The sequence below is a fragment of the Haliotis cracherodii genome, unplaced genomic scaffold, assembly GCF_022045235.1.
Source record: "Haliotis cracherodii isolate W230 unplaced genomic scaffold, xgHalCrac1.p SCAF_5, whole genome shotgun sequence".
NCBI lineage: Eukaryota > Metazoa > Mollusca > Gastropoda > Lepetellida > Haliotidae > Haliotis > Haliotis cracherodii.
The window spans coordinates 52,492,336-52,511,710 of NW_027266308.1; the positions used below are offsets into that span (position 1 = coordinate 52,492,336).

General features: G+C 40.6%; 2 protein-coding genes across 2 annotated transcripts; one reads left to right on the forward strand and one right to left on the reverse strand.

The window, feature by feature from the left end:
* The first annotated feature begins 6,078 nt into the window (after positions 1-6,078).
* Positions 6,079-7,290, forward strand: LOC139443739 (toll-like receptor 2 type-2). Its single transcript, XM_071224666.1, has 2 exons — positions 6,079-6,327; positions 6,688-7,290. Exons 1-2 carry the CDS (start codon positions 6,079-6,081, stop codon positions 7,288-7,290), a joined length of 852 nt encoding a protein of 283 aa, XP_071080767.1.
* A 7,257-nt stretch (positions 7,291-14,547) lies between these two features.
* On the reverse strand, positions 14,548-15,555 carry LOC139443740 (beta-1,3-galactosyltransferase 5-like). The gene has a single exon (XM_071224667.1). The coding sequence runs from the start codon at positions 15,553-15,555 to the stop codon at positions 14,548-14,550; it is 1,008 nt and encodes a 335-aa protein (XP_071080768.1).
* Between the last annotated feature and the right edge of the window lie 3,820 nt (positions 15,556-19,375).

The following is a 19,375-nucleotide window of genomic DNA, read 5'->3' on the forward strand; positions in this document are numbered from 1 at the left end:
GAGATGTAATATATCGGCAACAGATTTCAAATGGCATGACTTCATTGTAGTTCTTTGTGTGCAGTGACACCACCATTCATTACATTCGGCTTGTCAGGGTTAAAACTAAATCAAAAGCTTCACTAGCCTGGGTAATAATATAATCCCCTTTAATGTTAAAACAATAGGGACACTTGGAAATTTGTACTGGCCTGCACGAATTTGTACTGGCCCCGGACTAGCAGGCTAGTGTGCTAGTGTTAAGTTCTAACCCTACTTGTGTCATTGTCTAACATTGCTGAAAAAAATTAATGCTAAAAAAACTTAATTCTGGAAGACAAATGAATGCTTGAATGAGGCGTTTATGTAAAAAATGCTGAAGATGAAAATAATTACCAGTGTTTGATTATGTTGAGGGTTGTAAGTATATTATTTTCTCCATTTTCCTGTAGTCAGGCATCTGATGGATTGAGCTGCATGTTTGTTTCAGCTTGTTTGAACTTGTGACAAGACCCTGTTTGCCCAAGTTTTATGATGTCTCATTTTTAATGCATTGGTAGGAGAGTCATGGGCTTGGGAAGGACGGCACATCACACCATGTTAGGTTAAATAATTGATGGCATCCTGATATGCTTTTGGTACAGGTAGTTAGAACACATAATTCTTTTAAAACCTATGATTAATTTTTTTTCTGACATCTGTTTGTATGTATGAGTTTGCTTTTGTTTCATGGTCTGTTAGTAGCAACCAATCAGATGCATTACATTTTGAGTGGTTTTTGAACACTTTGTGAAGATATTAATGTAAACCTTTAATGAATACAGTTTGTAGGTGAATCGTAGGAATCTAGTGCCATTATTGCCAAGTTAGTGCAATAGAAACAGAAAGAATTATTTTTGTGGAATATTGTAGCATTTTGGGAGAATCACAGGAGTGAGTTGTGTTGAACCCCAGTGCCATAGTACTCCAGTTAATATCATGGTGTTCGCTTAGTGGTTGGGTTGTTAGCCATAGTGTGGAACCCACAAAGACTTGCATGATGCTGACATAGCCAGCGTCATTGTGTGGTCGAATCCACAGCTAGTGATAGTTGCATGCCACTCAGGGAGAATCACAGACACACAGACACACATGATTCCTACATGCAGTGATATCCAAGGTTGTGCAGGGATTGTTTGTATGAATAGCGATATGAATTTTTAGCAAATTATTATTGTACTGCTAACAGTTCATATCTTAGTCAGACATGTGAAGCACATGTTTTTTGTGTTAATGCATAAAATTATTCTGATAGATATAGTGCTTTTTTAAAAGTAATAAATTAAAGTATGAGTGATCCAGTTATATATCTCAGAAAACAAGTTTGAATATGAGTAATCCAGTGATATTTCTTAGGAAACAAGTTTGTCACATGAGGGTTAAAACCAGTGATACTTACCTGGAGCACATCACAACAAAAGTGAAGCTTTTGAGGAGGGTAGGTGTTTTTTTATATGTACATGGATAAAAGACCTGTTGATGACCTCTCATTTAAAAAAGATGTAAGATGTTGTGATGATAGCAACACAACTAAAGTTCATTTTGCTTTCAGGAAAACATATTTTACTCTGATGTCACACAACTGAATGCAACCAAACTGATATACAGTGCCTTAACTTTGGATTACATCTAAATTGTCAGGGGTGGTGGCACTGGTGGCCCAGTCGTCTAAGGCGCCGTGATTCGCTGTGCAGAGTTGCGTCAGAAACCTATGATTGTGGGTTTGAATCCTGGTTCACCCCGATTACGTTTCTAGGTTTGTCAGCACCATACCCAGGCTCGTGGGATTCACCGAAGTGGTAAACGTCTGAGACATGCATCACTTCGCGCTTTCCTCCCTCATAAAGCTGACACACGCTATAACTGGATTACTGTTGAAAGCGGTGTTAAACCCAACTGACTCATTCACTCACTCACTTAAGAGATAAGGCTTATTTCATACATACTGGGATGTCTGCCTTTTACAAGTATGTTGATAATTGATTCAGACAAAAAAAACTATAAGGAAATACACATTATATTTACATTCACAAAAGGTAATCTATTATTCTGATTGTCAAGGGTAATTTCCTTTTCAAGATATGAAGTTCAAGTTTTTTAACATGACTATATCCTTTAATTCATAATCCTTACTTTGCCTATGACGAGTGTGCTGACATCACCTTTGTGACATCACAATGTTTAAACATCAAATCTAGGATAACATTGTGATGTAGCCAATCAGAAGCAATTCATGCCACAGCCATTGAAATGGGCGCAAAACCAGTTATACCAACAGAATGTTTGCTCAAGTAAAAGCATCATTTTGTTTTAAGACAAAAGTCTGCATCATGCACTATGATGTGTTGAATTTGAAATTTTCAGGACAGTACGGTACTTTTATTGTGATTTTGCTCATTACATTATATATAGAATAATGAAATTGCATCATTAAGTTGACTGAAGGAAAGTCCTATTGAAAACATTTATGTTGTGAGTTCAAGGTTAGTTCCTGTACTACATGTCTGTGTGTCCAGTTACATTATACAATGTGACAAGTGTCATCCTTCTGAACATTATTAAACTGTTTTATCTGATATTTCATGTATTTTCTTATCTCATTTCCAGAGATTTCTCGTGTTTGAATTTGAGTCGGTGCTGTTTTGTTTGCAAACACAACTGCAGGCGCATGTTGTTAATGCGTATCCATAAACATGTCAACAATGCCCATAATTGGGCATATATCAATATTCATGCACAACCAAATTTAGCAACCGGTTTCAGTTTGGTCTGTCAACGAATGAAAGGTGTTATGTATTTACACTTAAATATATATTTAAGGTGGGTAATAGATAAAATACCACACTCATTTTCGTTAGATACCATTTTTACGAAACCTGTGAACTTTCTGTGTTATCTAACGAGAATTAGAGTGTAGTATTCTCTCTATATGTCTTTGGATAAGCTAACTTCAGTTGTTTCTGTTAAAAACTTGCCGCCCTCCCCCCTTTTGAAAACTTATTCCCATTGCGCACACATAAACTATGCGCGAAGTTGAAAATCACGGACCAAGGGTCAAAACTCTGTAAAAATGGAATTTACGGCATCAATTTGCGAACTCATTTGAAATTATGACCAGTAACACCAGTATGGAAAATTTCATTTCTCTGACTTAAATAGATTTTAAATTTGTCCCCTTTGAGAACCGGACGGAATGACGGACGGACAGACTGACGGACGAACTCCGTTTCGGAAGCAGTTGAAAAGTTCAGTGTAGGATAGAACCCTACCCAAGAAAAAACGAGATTGTGAAAATGTTGAAAATGTTCTCTAAGAGATTCTATTTAAAGGGAATCCTACTTGAGAAGTGGTAGTACCTCAGAACCTTTGAGTATTACAAATTAATGGCCTTTTAACTGAACTTGTGATGATGTCATTTTGAGTGAATATATGATGGTAAGTACTGCTATTTATTAACTTTAAGTGTAAATACCAACAAAAGTGGATTTTGTCAGACACCCCTCCCCCCCCCCCCCCCCTCCTCAAAACTGAATAAAACTCTTGAACTGCACCCTCACCAGAACAGTTTGTGTATGAAAGTTAATTTTATCACTATATAGGTCACGTTTTTAGGACGGTCATGAAAGTAACAAAGAAGTATTAGAAACTGGGCAGTATTCCACAAAGTAACCTCGGCACTAAGACTGTCATAACTCCCATAATGTAACACAGACCTCTATCTCTCTCTATCTCTCTCTCTCTCTCTCTCTCTCTCTCTCTCTCCCCCCCCCCCCCCCCCCCCACCACCACCACCCACCCCACCACAGTTTATTTCGTCCTCATATCTCAATGCATATTCGAGTAGGTAATAATTCCGTTTCGAAAGTGAAAGGTTTGAGAAAACTATCACGCTTCATGACGTTAGTTCAACTGGGTTGCTGGATAAGCAGTGTTTGCCTTCAGAACTGATCAGAGAGGTAATCTGTTTAATATATTTAAGACAATATGAATATGCTTTGTTAAGAGAGAATGTTTGCCTAAGTATTAAGGACGGTAGGTCGAATATACAAAATTCCAATCCAATTTCATAACTTGCTTTTGATTTCCTTGCGCGGCTAGTCATAATTAGTTGTGTTTTGAAGTTTGCAAGAGGTTTTCAACAGGTTTCAATGTAGTATTTTAAATAGTTTGTTAAATATTGATAGCGCTAGTGATTTTGAAACCATTTAATTTATTTCTGGTCGGCAGAATAAAAATCCAAATGCTTTAAAAACAAAAATCACATTTAGTTATTCATGTCGGCGGATTCGTAAACCAAGGTTTAAGAAGTCTGACCTTACATTGGGGGATATCGCCGCGTTATAGATGAGATATTGAATGATAATTGATTTATTCAATTCAGGTCATGCCTCGCATTAGCATGGCTTACATTGGAACCGTAGACAATACAATTGTATTCTGATAAACTATTGTGTAATGCTGTTCCTCTATTCAAAACAACCCATGACACGTCTATTTAACATTATTATTTACTTCACAATCCATATTTTCCCGTTTGGCCTGACTTTAGATTGTCAATGTTTGGCAGTGAAGGCATGGTATACACGTGTGGGTAACTGCATTATCTGAAATAGGTGATATCCAAACAAATTAAAATTGTCAAGTTACAAGAAACGGTTTTCAAATTCTTACAATTACAATTTTCTCCAACTTGAAGCCACCCTCCCTCAACATTTTGAATTGCCATAAGATCCTGAAATGTCATCAATGTCAATGATAGTGTTCATGTTTATACCACCTATTAAAGCATCGCATGTAATAATGCGTGTAAATGACAAAAAACCCACCTGTTGAAAGTATATATTCAGTAATATATTCTGCTCTTTATTTCTATTTAGAACTTAACTTGCTTATTTTAGTTACAAAAAATGTTAAAATGTCAATGCAAGAGAATAACCGTCTTGATTATCCGCCGAAACAGATTCCATTTAGCGTAAAGGGCAAAATAGCTGTGTAAAGTATATAATATGAATGGACTACTGAAAATTAGTGATGATCGCGAAAAGGGTAAGCATGCCCTGACCTACCGGTAGAACCTGCCATTCAAAAAATTTGCATAAAAAAGTAGGTATATATTACCTGACGCTAAGTCACGTTTTTTGTACAAAATATTCATTCTTTTATACAGGCAAAATGGATACGTGGATTATTTTGGTCTCCTTACCATTCATAGTACTGTGGTCTGCCAGGCTGACAGTATGCAGAAGTGACCACCCAGAGATCAGTGACCAATCTCTAAGGCTTCAAGAACCGTGTTTCCCCTGCAAATGTGAGAACGGTACTGCATTGTGTGACAATCTAAATCTTACATATATACCTAGATTATCGAAAGGTATATACAATATTACCTTTACAGGGAATAGTTTACCGTCAATTACTGAAAGAAAGTTTTCAAATATAAGTCATCTGAACTTGAAGGATCTGGATCGTTCTGACAATAAAATTCGATATATATCCCCTAAGGCTTTTTCCACTCTACGCTGTCTCCAAAATCTATGTCTGAGAAGCAACACAATTCCCATAAGGGTTTTATCAGAAAGTTTCCTTGGCCTCAGCAATGTCACCAGCCTCAATCTGAAGGATATGCATTTAAACAATATATCAAGTGGTTTCTTCGAACATATGCCTACCTTGTCACTTCAATACTTGGATATAAGCCATAACTGCCTGGGACAATTTAATTTTGATATTCTTACGAAATTTCATGACCTGAAGAGTCTCCGAGTTGGCCATAATAGAATGAAGACAGTGCAGTGGAAATATTATCCTGCCCTTGAAGAGCTCTCGCTTGATGATTGCAACATACAAGATGTTCCCACTTTTTGCTCTGCAAATGGATCTTATTTTCCAAACTTGAAAAGGTTGTTTTTCAGTCACAACTATCTCTCCATAATAAATTCCTCGTTCTTTGCATGTCTAGATAGGCTGGAGCTCGTGTCCCTGAACTACAACCCCATCCGTGCGATTTTCTCGGGAACCTTTGCCTTTTTACCAAACTTACAAAAGGTATTCATGCATCACATGGAAGATATAGAATGTATTGGCGGCTATACTTTTAATAACACCAACCTTCGTACGCTGAATCTGCGAGGCAGTCGCATAATATTAAATGAGATTGATGCAAACGCGTTTGCAGGATGCTACGGTCTACAGATTCTTGACTTGGGTTACAACCAGCTCAGTACCATGAACGATTCCTTCTTTAACCAGATGTTTAGAGACTTGCATTCATTGACGTATTTAAGTCTTTTGTCCACACAACTTAAGGCAGTACCAACTGTTATTCCTGGAGCCTTGTTTCAACTCGAGATACTTTACATGAACAAAAACAAACTTCAGAGCCTACCTAGAAACATGTTATATCACCTGAGCAAGCTTACACATCTTGATGTTTCTTTCAACTTTATCAGCACGATTCACGAGGATACATTCCCGGAACAAAACCAAAAAACTCTGAAATATATTAACCTTAGAAATAATTCATTTTCCTGTTCATGTGACATGGAATGGTTTGTTCAGTGGATTCAGAGAGATTATTACAAATTTGCCGGATACCCATCTTCTTATACATGTGCATATCCCCCTGAGTTCAAATATGCCCAATTATCTGATCTGTCTTTCTCTGAACAGTACTGTCTGTTCCGGAAGACTGTATATGTAATGCTGCTTGGGTTCGTCTCTTTGGGTGTGGTGCTTGTGGCTGTACTCTCTATTATTTACAAATGTCGCTGGAAGTTACGCTACCTTCTGTACCTCATCAACCACCTTGGAATCTATAAGTTGAGGGATGACCAAAATTGCACCTATGACGGATTCGTGGTCTATTCCCCCAGTGACACAACATGGATTATTGAGCACTTAATTCCCTGCATGGAGGCAAGAAATGCACTAAAACTGTGTATACATGAGAGAGACTTCGATGTTGGAGGTGCAATCGTTGACAACATTGTGGAGAGTGTGGAGACGAGTAGGAAGATCCTCATTGTACTGTCTATCAATACACTCCAAAGTGAATGGTGTCAGTTTGAAATGAACCTTGCCCAAAGACGAGCCGTTGGCGGAACTCATACAATCGTTGTGGTCCTCTTGAGCGACATCCCTGGGAGGCTTTTCTCATCCTCCATAAACGCCATTCTTGAGGAACATCCTTGTGTAATATGGCCAGCGCCGCAAGAAGATGAAACTGCTCGAGATATGTTCTGGGAACAACTGCTTGGACACTTTCGTAGTTAGATGCCTATATTTTGTCAGGTAATGAAGTGCAGCCCCTATTTTGCATACCAGCTCAAAAACCAATTTCACATTTCTAGAAGTTTGTATGGACACCTTTGGCAACTTAGCCAAGTCAGATATAAAGATTGTTTGCTGTACGTAACAAAAAAGGTTGTCTATCCGACTGTTATTACTAAAACAAACAATCGTGACCGTTGTGACAAAGGCTGATTGGCAATTAAGTGAACATCAGTAAGTATCTTTCATATTGCAGAAAACAAAATTACTTTGAAAACATCTCCTTATCTTACTGTGTGTACATATTTAATATTAACTTTTATATAACTATCAATTAATATTAACTGCGAAGGTGTGTGAGACAAACATCTTTCTTATATGAAGAGAAATCGTCTTGAGAACCCAATGTGAAATTGGTATTGGAAAGTGTGAAAGGTGCGTCGAGCATGTTAAGTTCATATAGTCTGAATACTGAGTTCGGGCGGTCGGATAGCCTAGTGGTTAAAGCGTTCGCTCGTCACGACGAAGACCCGGGTTCGATTCCCGACATGGGTACAGTGTGTCCCCCCGCCTTGATATTGCTGTAATATTGCTAAAAGCGGCGTAAAATCCTACTCACTCACTGAATACTGAATCAAGGATGGTCTGTGGAACACGTTGTGTCACCACTCAGCCAGGTCAGTGACAGAGCCTCAGACGATGAGTTGGGCTAATGGTGTCTAAAACATGTCTCAACTGAGACAGTCGACCGCCTCAGTGGTTTAGTGGTAGAGCGTCCGCCCGGAGAGCGGACGGTCCGGGGTTCGATCGCCGGCCGCGACATGCCCAAAGAGGTTAAAAGATCGTACTTGTTGTTATCCTGCCTGGAAGTCGGCATTAAGAGGCTTAAACAAGGACTGGTCGACTGAGTACTGTCACTATACTGTGTCTGAGTGGGGTATTCATGTAAAACTGCGGCATGGTATATCAGTGGGCCACCACTATAAAATCGGCATCAGACTAGTACAGGCAGCCACACATGTGCATGCACGTCGCTATAAAAGTGCAATAATCTTGAACGTGACGTTAAACCCCATTTCACCTCACCTTACATATAGTCATATATTGTAAATTCAAACGAAGTGTAGTTTATAGGAATCAGTAGTTACACATTAGTTAATGATATAGGTTCAAACATTGTTTTTCACGTTATACTTTAAACGTCTATGTGACAGACATTTGTATTTTCTAGCACAACTACTTCGTAAGCCAGCATGAAATGGGCACCCCTACAGAAATACACTTATTCGATTTCTTTCGTTTTTTTCTGCCAAAAGTGTCTTGTCGACCATACGTGCATTATATTATTAACAGAGGTAGTTATGATGTGGAATAATATTTATTTTATTGGGTAATGGGCCCTGAGGTTTCGGACCCAAATGTGCTAAAATATGACTTTGTTTCCAATTTGTTTTTCCATGTACGCTTTTCACCCTTTGGTAAATTACTCTCAATGGCAGTGTACTGTATTGTGTTTTAACAATAATTAGTTGCCAGGAGTGTATTACTATTTAATGTAAGCAGTTGCCGTGAATGTTACTAGTTTTTGATGATTTTGGAGTCAAGTACAATATGGAATCTGCTAGAACAGCTATAGGCTAATGCAGCCTGGTTTGGAACTTTCTAGAAGGTATTTACACTATGTAAGTGGGCAAGAGCATGCCTCTCTCATCTCACATTACATCAAGACCAGACCCATGAAGAACCGGGATAGAATAGGTCTTCAGCAACCCATACTTGCCGTAACAAGCGACTAACGGGATCGGCTGGTCAGGCTCGCTGACTTGGTTGATGCATGTCATCGATCCCAACTGCGTTGATCGAGGTTCATGATGTCAATCACTAGATTGTCTGGTCCAGATTCGATTATTTACAGACCGTCGTCATATAGCTGGAATATTGCTGAGTGCGGCGTAAAACAATAAATAAACAAAAGGTCAAGACCAGCGGTTGTGCCGGGGCTTATTTTGAAAGCTTGACCACTGCTGCTTCTAGGTGAATATTATTATCATTTACTTTATTGCTGTTACTACTGCTATTATATTATATACTGCCGTTGTAATTGTGCTGCCACTGACGTTTTTACTGCCACTCTATTGTGTACAGCAATTGTAATTACTTAACAGTAGTTTGTATATGTAAACCTTGTAAATTTTGAAATATATTAGTTACATGTGTAATTATATCAAGTTTCTTTGTTATTTGTTGGTTTCACATTGAATTCTTCGGCGTGAAGATTTCTGGGTTAACCCATGGTTTCAACTTGGAAGTCGACACGTAACAGGGTACAGTATACAAAATCAGGCTACACTGTGTGAAAGTCATGGTACAGTATGTGAAATCAGGTTACACTGTGTGAAGTTAGGGTATATCGTGTGAAGAAAGGGTACATTACATATGATCAGGCTATACCATCAAGTCAGGGTACACTATATGAAATCAGGCTACATTATATAAAGTCAAGTTACACCATATGTAGTAGGAACACTATGTGAAGTCAGGTTACACTGTGTGAAGTCAGGGTACACTATGTGACGTACGGGTACACCGTGTGAAGTCAGGGTACACTATGTGACGTCAGGGTACAACGTGTGAAGTCAGGGAACACTATGTGACGTCAGGGTACACTATGTGAAGTCAGGGTACACTATGTAAAGTCAGGGTACACTGTGTAAAGTCAGGGTACACTGTGTGAAGTCAGGTTACACTGTGTGAAGTCAGGGTACACTGTGTGAAGTCAGGGTACACTGTGTGAAGTCAGGGTACACTGTATGAAGTCAGGGTACACTGTGTGAAGTCAGGGAATAATGTGTGAAGTCAGGGTACACTCTGTAAAGTCATGGTACACTATATGAAGTCAGGGTACATTGTGTGAAGTCAGGGTACACTGTGTGAAGTCAGGGTACACTGTGTGCAGTCAGGATACACTGTGTGAAGTCAGGGTACACTGTGTGAAGTCAGGGTACATTATGTGAAGTCAGTGTACACTGTGTGAAGTCAGGGTATACTGTGGACAGTCAGGGTACACTATGTGAAGTCAGGGCACACTGTGTGAAGTCAGGGTACACTATGTGAAGTCAGGGTACACTTTGTGAAGTCAGGGTACACTATGTGAAGTCAGGGTACACTGTGTGAAGTCAGGGTACACTGTGTGAAGTCAGAGTACACTATGTGAAGTCAGGGTGCAGTGTGTAAAGTCAGGGTACATTGTGTGAAGTCAGGGTACACTGTGGGAAGTCAGGGTACATTGTGTGAAGTCAGGGTACACTATGTGAAGTCAGGGTGCAGTGTGGGAAGTCAGGGTACACTATGTGAAGTCAGGGTACACTGTGTGAAGTCAGGGTACACTATGTGAAGTCAGGGTACACTGTGTGAAGTCAGGGTACACTATGTGAAGTCAGGGTGCAGTGTGTGAAGTCAGGGTACATTGTGTGAAGTCAGGGTACACTGTGTGAAGTCAGGGTACACTATGTGAAGTCAGGGTACACTATGTGAAGTCAGGGTACACTGTGTGAAGTCAGGGTACATTGTGTGAAGTCAGGGTACACTGTCTGAAGTCAGGGTACACTATGTGAAGTCAAGGCACATTATGTGAAGTCAGGGTACACTGTCTGAAGTCAGGGTACACTGTGTGAAGTCAGGGTACACTATGTGAAGTCAGGGTATACTGTCTGAAGTCAGGGTACACTGTGTGAAATCAGGGTACACTGTGTGAAGTCAGGGTACACTGTGTGAAGTCAGGGTACACTATGTGAAGTCAGGGTACACTATGTGAAGTCAGGGTACACTGTGTGAAGTCAGGTTACACTGTGTGAAGTCAGGGTACACTGTGTGAAGTCAGGGTACACTTTGTGAAGTCAGGGTACACTATATGAAGTCAGGGTATACTGTTTGAAGTCAGGGTACACTATGTGAGGTCAGGGTATACTGTGTGAAGTCAGGGTATACTGTGTGAAGTCAGGGTATACTCTGGGAAGTCAGGGTATACTGTGTGAAGTCAGGGTATACTGTGTGAAGTCAGGGTATACTGTGTTAAGTCAGAGTACACTGTGTTAAGTCAGGGTACACTTTGTGAAGTCAGGGTATACTGTGTGAAGTCAGGGTACACTATATGAAGTCAGGGTATACTGTTTGAAGTCAGGGTACACTATGTGAGGTCAGGGTATACTGTGTGAAGTCAGGGTATACTGTGTGAAGTCAGGGTATACTCTGGGAAGTCAGGGTATACTGTGTGAAGTCAGGGTATACTGTGTGAAGTCAGGGTATACTGTGTTAAGTCAGAGTACACTGTGTTAAGTCAGGGTATACTGTGTAAAGTCAGGGTATACTCTGGGAAGTCAGGGTATACTGTGTGAAGTCAGGGTATACTCTGGGAAGTCAGGGTATACTGTGTGAAGTCAGGGTATACTATGTGAAGTCAGGGTACACTGTGTGAGGTCAGGTCACACTGTGTGAAGTCAGGGTACACCATGTGAAGTCAGGGTACACTGTGTGAAGTCAGGGTATACTGTTTGAAGTCAGGGTACACTGTGTGAAGTCAGGGTACACTGTGTGAAGTCAGGGTACACTGTGTGAAGTCAGGGTACACTATGTGAAGCCAGGGTACACTGTGTGAAGTCAGGGTACACTGTGTGAAGTCAGGGTACACTGTGTGAAGTCAGGGTACACTGTGTGAAGTCAGGGTACACTGTGTGAAGTCAGGGTATACTGTGTGAAGTCAGGGTATACTGTGTGAAGTCAGGGCATACTGTGTGAGGTCAGGGTATACTGTGTGAAGTCAGGGTATACTGTGTTAAGTCAGAGTACACTGTGTTAAGTCAGGGTACACTGTGTGAAGTCAGGGTACACTATGTGAAGTCAGGGTACACTGTGTTAAGTCAGGGTACACTGTGTGAAGTCAGTGTACACCATGTGAAGTCAGGGTACACTGTGTGAAGTCAAGGTATACTGTGTGAAGTCAGGGTACACTGTGTGAAGTCAGGGTATACTGTGTGAAGTCAGGGTACACTGTGTGAAGTCAGGGTACACTGTGTGAAGTCAGGGTATACTGTGGGAAGTCAGGGTACACTGTGGGAAGTCAGGGTACACTGTGTGAAGTCAGGGTACACTGTGTGAAGTCAGGGTACACTGTGTGAAGTCAGCGTACACTGTGTGAAGTCAGGGGACACTATGTGAAGTCAAGGTTTACTGTGTGAAGTCACACCTAATAAAACCACGTGTATATAGTAATGCAACCTTTCTCAGCTCGCTGACGCTGTCTCCGTTGACGTTATTAAGCTACGTGTATATGGTTATGCAACTTTTCTCCTCAGGACTCCCCACTCACTTACATTTGGGTACAGCCTGATCCTGAAAGGCGTCGTGGAGTGTGATTCCAGCGTTAAGGATGGGCACATTTTCACATGGGGTGATGTTGGGTGTATCACGGGGTAGCTGGGATGAAAGAAAGAACTTAGGACCTGTTTTCAGGAACGTGATATCAGCGTCGCAGATGAACTCAATCTGACATCGGGACAGGGCAACAACAAGTACCATCTTTAAACATCTTTTGGTATGACGCGGCGGGGGAACGAACCCCGGACCTTCCGCTCTCCGGGCGGACGCTCTACCACTAGACCACGGAGGCGGTCTGTTACTGAATGAATCAAAGATATGTCGGGATTAGAAAATGACCAATGATTTATGAGGAATTACAGATTATTATGACTTATGTCATGTTCATTGAAGAAAGAACGATAACCCGTAATTGCAACAAGGACTATGTTCAACCATTCTCAATTTCATGATTTATGTGTGAGTGACCGAGTGAGTATGGTTTTACGCTGCTTTTAGCAATATACCAGCAATATCACGGCGGGGGACACCACAAATGGGCTTCGGGAATCGAACCAGGGTCTTCGGCGTGACGAGCGAACGCTTTAACCACTCAGCTACCCAACTCCCCATTATGATTTAAGAAAGAAAGCAAAGAAGTGAATAAACTGTCAACCCTTCCAGGTAACTTTTCTAAAAACGAAGCTAATTAATTTGTGATGACAATCAGTCACTCGCACTCACTGGCATGACTGACATTAATCAGACTCACTCACTCTGGTGGAGGCACGTGTCTAATTAAAGGCACCACAAATTGCATCCTTCAGGCACATCAGAAACCTATTATCGGTTCACCTTGTTATGTTTTCAGGTTTCACTCAAGCGGTAAACGTCTGAGACCTGCATCACTTCGGGTTTTCCTCCCACATCAAATTGACACACCGTGATATTACTGGACTAATATTTGCAGGAATGTTAAAATATTAAAGTACATGTAGACAAAAACAACATCTTGTAATTGAGCGAATGGCAATCAAACCAACATCAATACATGACAGGTTATCTTTAGTCGGACTGCTTGCATGCAAAACAGCAATTGTCTTAGCTGCAACAATGACTAGCTGACAAACCTCGTAAAAACACAATTTGTGTGGAATTTGTAAGGTTTTTTTAAAAAATTAGTTTCAATTTTTAACTTCCTTTTTTTTTTTATAGTATTCCAGAGTTTGATGGTAGAAATTAATAGAATAATAAAATGTTATTTTCAAAAGTCGTATAAATTCGGTGGGAAGATCGGTGATTATATGACAGTTTGACATGAAGTCAAAAATATATGCCAAACAAACCTCTCTTTCATTCTAGGGGAGCACGGGTGGCCCAGTCGTCTAAGGCCCTGCGATTCGCTGTGCAGGGTTGCGTCCCTTGGTCACGGCAGAAACCTATGATTGTGGGTTCGAATCCCGGTTTTGCCCCGATTATGTTTTTATGTTGTCAGCACCATACCAGTGCTCGTGGGTTTCACCGAAGTGGTAAACATCTAGACCTGCATCACTTCGGGCTTTCCTTCCACATAAAGGTGACATGCCATGATATAACTGGAATACTGTTAAAAGCGGCGTTAAACCCATCTCACTCTCTTCCATTTTCGGCAGGCTTGCTGCGTCTCGAGCATAAATATTAGAGGTGAGCTGAGGGGAAATGAGGTTTAATGTGAAAAAGAATGTTTGAACCTATATCATTAACTAATGTGTAACTAATGTGCCCAAGCAATACTGCTGTTGTGCTAAGGCCAAACAAAAGCCTTTGTGGATGAGCGTTGGGCTCACCACTATCTGACAGAAACTAAACAACAGTTAAGGTAGTGGAAACATCCAACGTGAAAATATCAATATCATCATTGTGGAAATCTCACTGGAGATGTGTTGTCCCCTGTGTTGTTCCGTCTAAAACTCCATATGCTGCTTTGTAAGGGAATGGAACAGACTTGATGATGTAGTCCCACTGAGAATACCAGACATACTGAGCATCCAGAAACATGGAGTCCTTTGTCAGTGTTGACGTGTTCACAAAATCATGGCCGGGGATCATCTGCTTGTGTCGTAGGCCCACTTTCAACACCAGAAATCCAGTCACATATAAATCATCTATCCAAAAGAATCGGATATCACTTGATGCTTGGAATAACTTCATAGCTGCATTGGGCGAGATAAGGTATGCTGCGCCTGAACAAAACACAGGGTACATCATGAACGGGTAATCGTTGTATCCAACGTACCACTTGCTACCGGGGATTCTTTTCGGAAAGGAAAAAGTGTATGACAGACAATACAGAAAGTCGTTCTGGAATCCATATTTGTAAATATATGTGGCTAAATTGAATAAATTCACCAACACATCATCGTCTACTTTCACAATTAATTTAGCATCTGGGCAATGGGTATTAACCCAGCCTAATGCCATGATGTGCTTATATGTCAAATTTCTGTAAGAGTCTAGAAAATTACCCTGTACAATATCATTGTGGTATCGGGACTCCTGTACTAACAGTCGTTGCATAGAATAGTCCATGGTTTGCCCTATCATGAAGATAGTCACTATGGAATGTTGGTCTATCTGGACGATGCCTGCCCATGTATCACGTGACTTCATTCTGCGAAGCGAATTATGTACGGCTGTGTGGACAATAACAACTATGTCTGCTTTTCTTGACTGGCAGATGTCTGTGTTTAGTGAGTAGGAGAACTGGTGGCGATTGAGCAATGGATCCTTAAGTTTGTTGTCTGACACCGTTATCCATTTGAGCACTTCTTCATCGCTGTAGTTGTTTTTTACCCATACAAACACAAGACACCCCAAAATGGCTGACACTATCAAAGCTTTGGTCCGGAGCCTAGGTTTGAAAACACAGTTGAACATGGTAAATGAGGAACACTACCAGTAGGAGACACTACCTAGCAACAGGGGGACATTAGCTGAACACTACGAACAGGAGAACAGCTGAACGCTACCAATTAGTGGAATATAATCTGAAATGTACCAGTGAGAGGAATATTAGCTGAACGTTTCCTGAAGGGGATTACTTACTGAACACAACTAATAGGGGAACATTACCTGAACACAAACAGTAGGGGAATATTAGCTGAATGTTACCAATAGAGGAATATCAGCTGAACGCTACCAATAGTGGAATATTAGCTGAATGTTACCAATAAAGGAATATTAGCTGAACGCTACCAATAGTGGAATATTAGCTGAATGTTACCAATAAAGGAATATCAGCTGAACGCTACCAATAGTGGAATATTAGCTGAACGTTACCAATAGAGGAATATCAGCTGAACGCTACCAATAGAGGAATATTAGCTGAATGTTACCAATTAAGCTATATTAGCTGAACGCTACCAATAGAGGAATATTAACCGAACGCTACCAACGGGTATATTAGCTGAACGCTACCAGTAGGGGAATTTTCACTGAACGCTACTTACAGGGGAATATTAGCTGAATGCTACCAATGGTGAAACAATAGCTGAATGCTACCAATAGGGAAATATTAGTTGAACGCTACCAACAGGGGAATATTAGCTGAACCGCTACCAACAGGGGAATATTAACTGAACGCTACGAACGGGAATATTAGCCGAACGCTACCAATAGGGGAATTTTCACTTAACGCTACCAATAGGGAAATATTAGCTGAACGCTACCAACAGGGGAATATTAGCTGAACGCTACCAATGGTGAAACAATAGCTGAATGCTACCAATAGCGATAATCTGAATACTACCAAAAGGGATTCCCTGCTGAGCAATATCGATAGGGATACAATATTAAATAGAGGAATACAATTTATTCAGTTTGAATTAAACACAACCATTCAACTCTTATTGTTCAAACTTAGATGAGATTTCACGTTTACTATCATTCTTTGCACTTGTTCACACAAAGATATATAATATTTGGGTGATATTTGAATAATATTGAACCTGCATTTAGTAATACTCCTTTGTTTGGATAAGGTTTGGCAATTAGTTTGATTATAAGTGGTACACTGATAGGTTTAAATAGCCTCCAGGTTACAGTTGAGATATGTTGGCAATTTAATGGTTCATTGCATAGTGATGTTCGCTATGATTATTGTTCTAGAATTCAATGTTTTACTTCTGACATTGTGACATTGGAATTAACTGATTGTTGAATTAGGCCGGAGGTGTTGCCGTGAGCTCTACATGGCCCCTGCTCATGATATCCTGTCCTTCGTTGGTTTGACGATGTTGTTGATGTTGTTTCAACCTGTTCCTTTTCGTTGTTTTGGCAGAAGGCAGCTGATATCAACTCCAACCAGGTATCTGCAAAACGGAAGAAATTTAAGCAGTTATGAATATTTCTATGTAACTATTCCACAGTGGACAGGGAAAAAACATAATTTTCGGTAAAGGAAAAAGTGACAACTTTTACCGTATGACCAGGGTTTGTGGATACAGCAGTCCAGGAGACTTATGTCAGTTAACATCTGTCAGGATCAGTAATTTAATTGCTACAAAGTGTTTGACTTCCAAGCATCAAAATTTGAATTTGTAGATGTAAGTTGTGACGGTTGGCACATGATTGCTTTCAAGTGTTAACCTTTAGATCATGTAGCCTGCTGTCACAGCTATTTCACTCACTTCTGTACATGAAATTTATTTAGCGGTCTAATATTTGCCTAAATGCCTAATCATCAAATACAACTGAGAAGTATTGTCATTATTATAGTGAAGGCCATAGTAAACTGATTTTCATTTACTCTTGCCTCATCAGATTTTATCAGGCCTGACAGCCATTGACGATCAGGCTCCTCGTTTGGTGACCTGTGGGAGTCAGCTGCCAGTCTCCGTTCAATCACAGTTTCCAGAGGAGTTCCTACATTTTGTTCTTGTTTCTGACAATCTGGCAAAGACCAATCTCATTAAAATCAGATCTTAGTTCTCGTTACCGCTAAACAAAGATCTGAGGACATCCCATTACTGGTCACGTCAGACCGATCTTGCGCGAACTTTGACTGACGAACGGAATGACCAATCAGAAGGCAGCTTTCTCGTGCTTTACGGCACTAATTTCAAATTGGCGACTACGCTTCGAAACATATTTTGACAAATTCTCGATTACAAATTTAAAACCTGAACAAAAAAACATCCCGGAATGGCTAAGAGATGGTCTAGATTGTCGAGGTTGTATGATTAGAAATCACATTCCGACTGTCACTTTCATGATCTGGTAAGCGACGCTCTGATTGGTCGGATGAAAAGTCGTTCTGACGTGACCCCTAATGTAATGTCTTCAGATCTTTGTTTAACGGTAGCGAGAACTAAGGTCTGATTTTAATGAGATTGGGCAAAGCCAGGAGTCTTTTTCAGTGAGTAGGTTTATAAGGAGCTGCTCACATCTTACTCCAAACAGACAGTGTTGTCGTTGAACCCACTTGTGATTGCGGTCGTAATGCCCTTATCTGCCTCGAGCAGGCTGTCCACGATGTCCTTCACTGCCAAGCGTAGCATTGACTTGCCACCACTTGCTGAAGGAAGCACCGAATCGGCATTTTTGTCTAATCGGGCTCTCCAAGTTTTCTTATTACCAAAGAGAAGTCATGGGATGGCTCAAAGTTGCAATCTCCGAGATATACAGACATATGGAATTGGCAACTGCCGTGTTGGGTACTTTCACTGCTCATGACATCAGGGTGTAGTTTACCACCCTTGCTTCATGGAAAGCTGTCTCAGTAGAACAAGTCATCTTCAGTTGTCAGTGGCCCACTCACAATTCGTTTACCATGTTTTATCCTAGTCACATACAACAGGACGGATTTACAGGATATCTCAGTACAGCCTCGGTCGGGTGGTAGCTGCCCTGTCGAACATCACCTAGGAGCTCCCTCAACCTTGCCTGGGAAAAGGGGGGTCTGGTTGAGGTGCTTTCCACAGCGACAGCCTTGGAAGGCAGGTTAAATAAAACCTTTTGTACCATATTGTCTACTAGGTGTAGGACAGGACATAGGTTAGCGGCACATGACAATAAGTCACGGGAATGACGTCAAGGTCCTCGGAAGTGACTGTGTAATAAGAAGTGACGTCATCAGAACCGGAAGTGATTCCATAGACGTCATGGTCTGGAAGGTTGGGCGAAGGCCGCTAGGGATCGGTTGCTGACGTCACAATTCGGGAATGATCAACCCACATTTCTAATTTGGTCAACTCTTGCCAAAAAGATCTAAATCTCATGAGAGACATCAGCAGCTCTGACTGTGGAGCCCATAAACAAACACTTCTAAATATATACAATACACTTATCCACTTATACACTTAGCTTGACTATACGGCTGTGGTATTAAGCTCCATATCTATTGCTAATAACAATAAACTTAACTCCATCTAATTTAATGCCTCAGAAATAGCTATGGGGACCAGACTTGGTACCTCCCTCACTATCTTCTTAATGGTATCAGGCAACCACCCATCCATCCTTCTCCGTAGACGACAAATCAGCCTCAATTACTTGGCCGGGGCACAACAGATCCCTATATATCAAACAATCTCAACTAAATTATACAACATTAATAAATCAACACTGATGTTTTTAACAGAAACACCTCATTAACCCCATATTTAACTCACCTTTTATTGCTGATACATAAACTAGACAATACATCACATGCACCACTACCAAACAAATGCATACCAGGTAATCCTTTCACCTGATA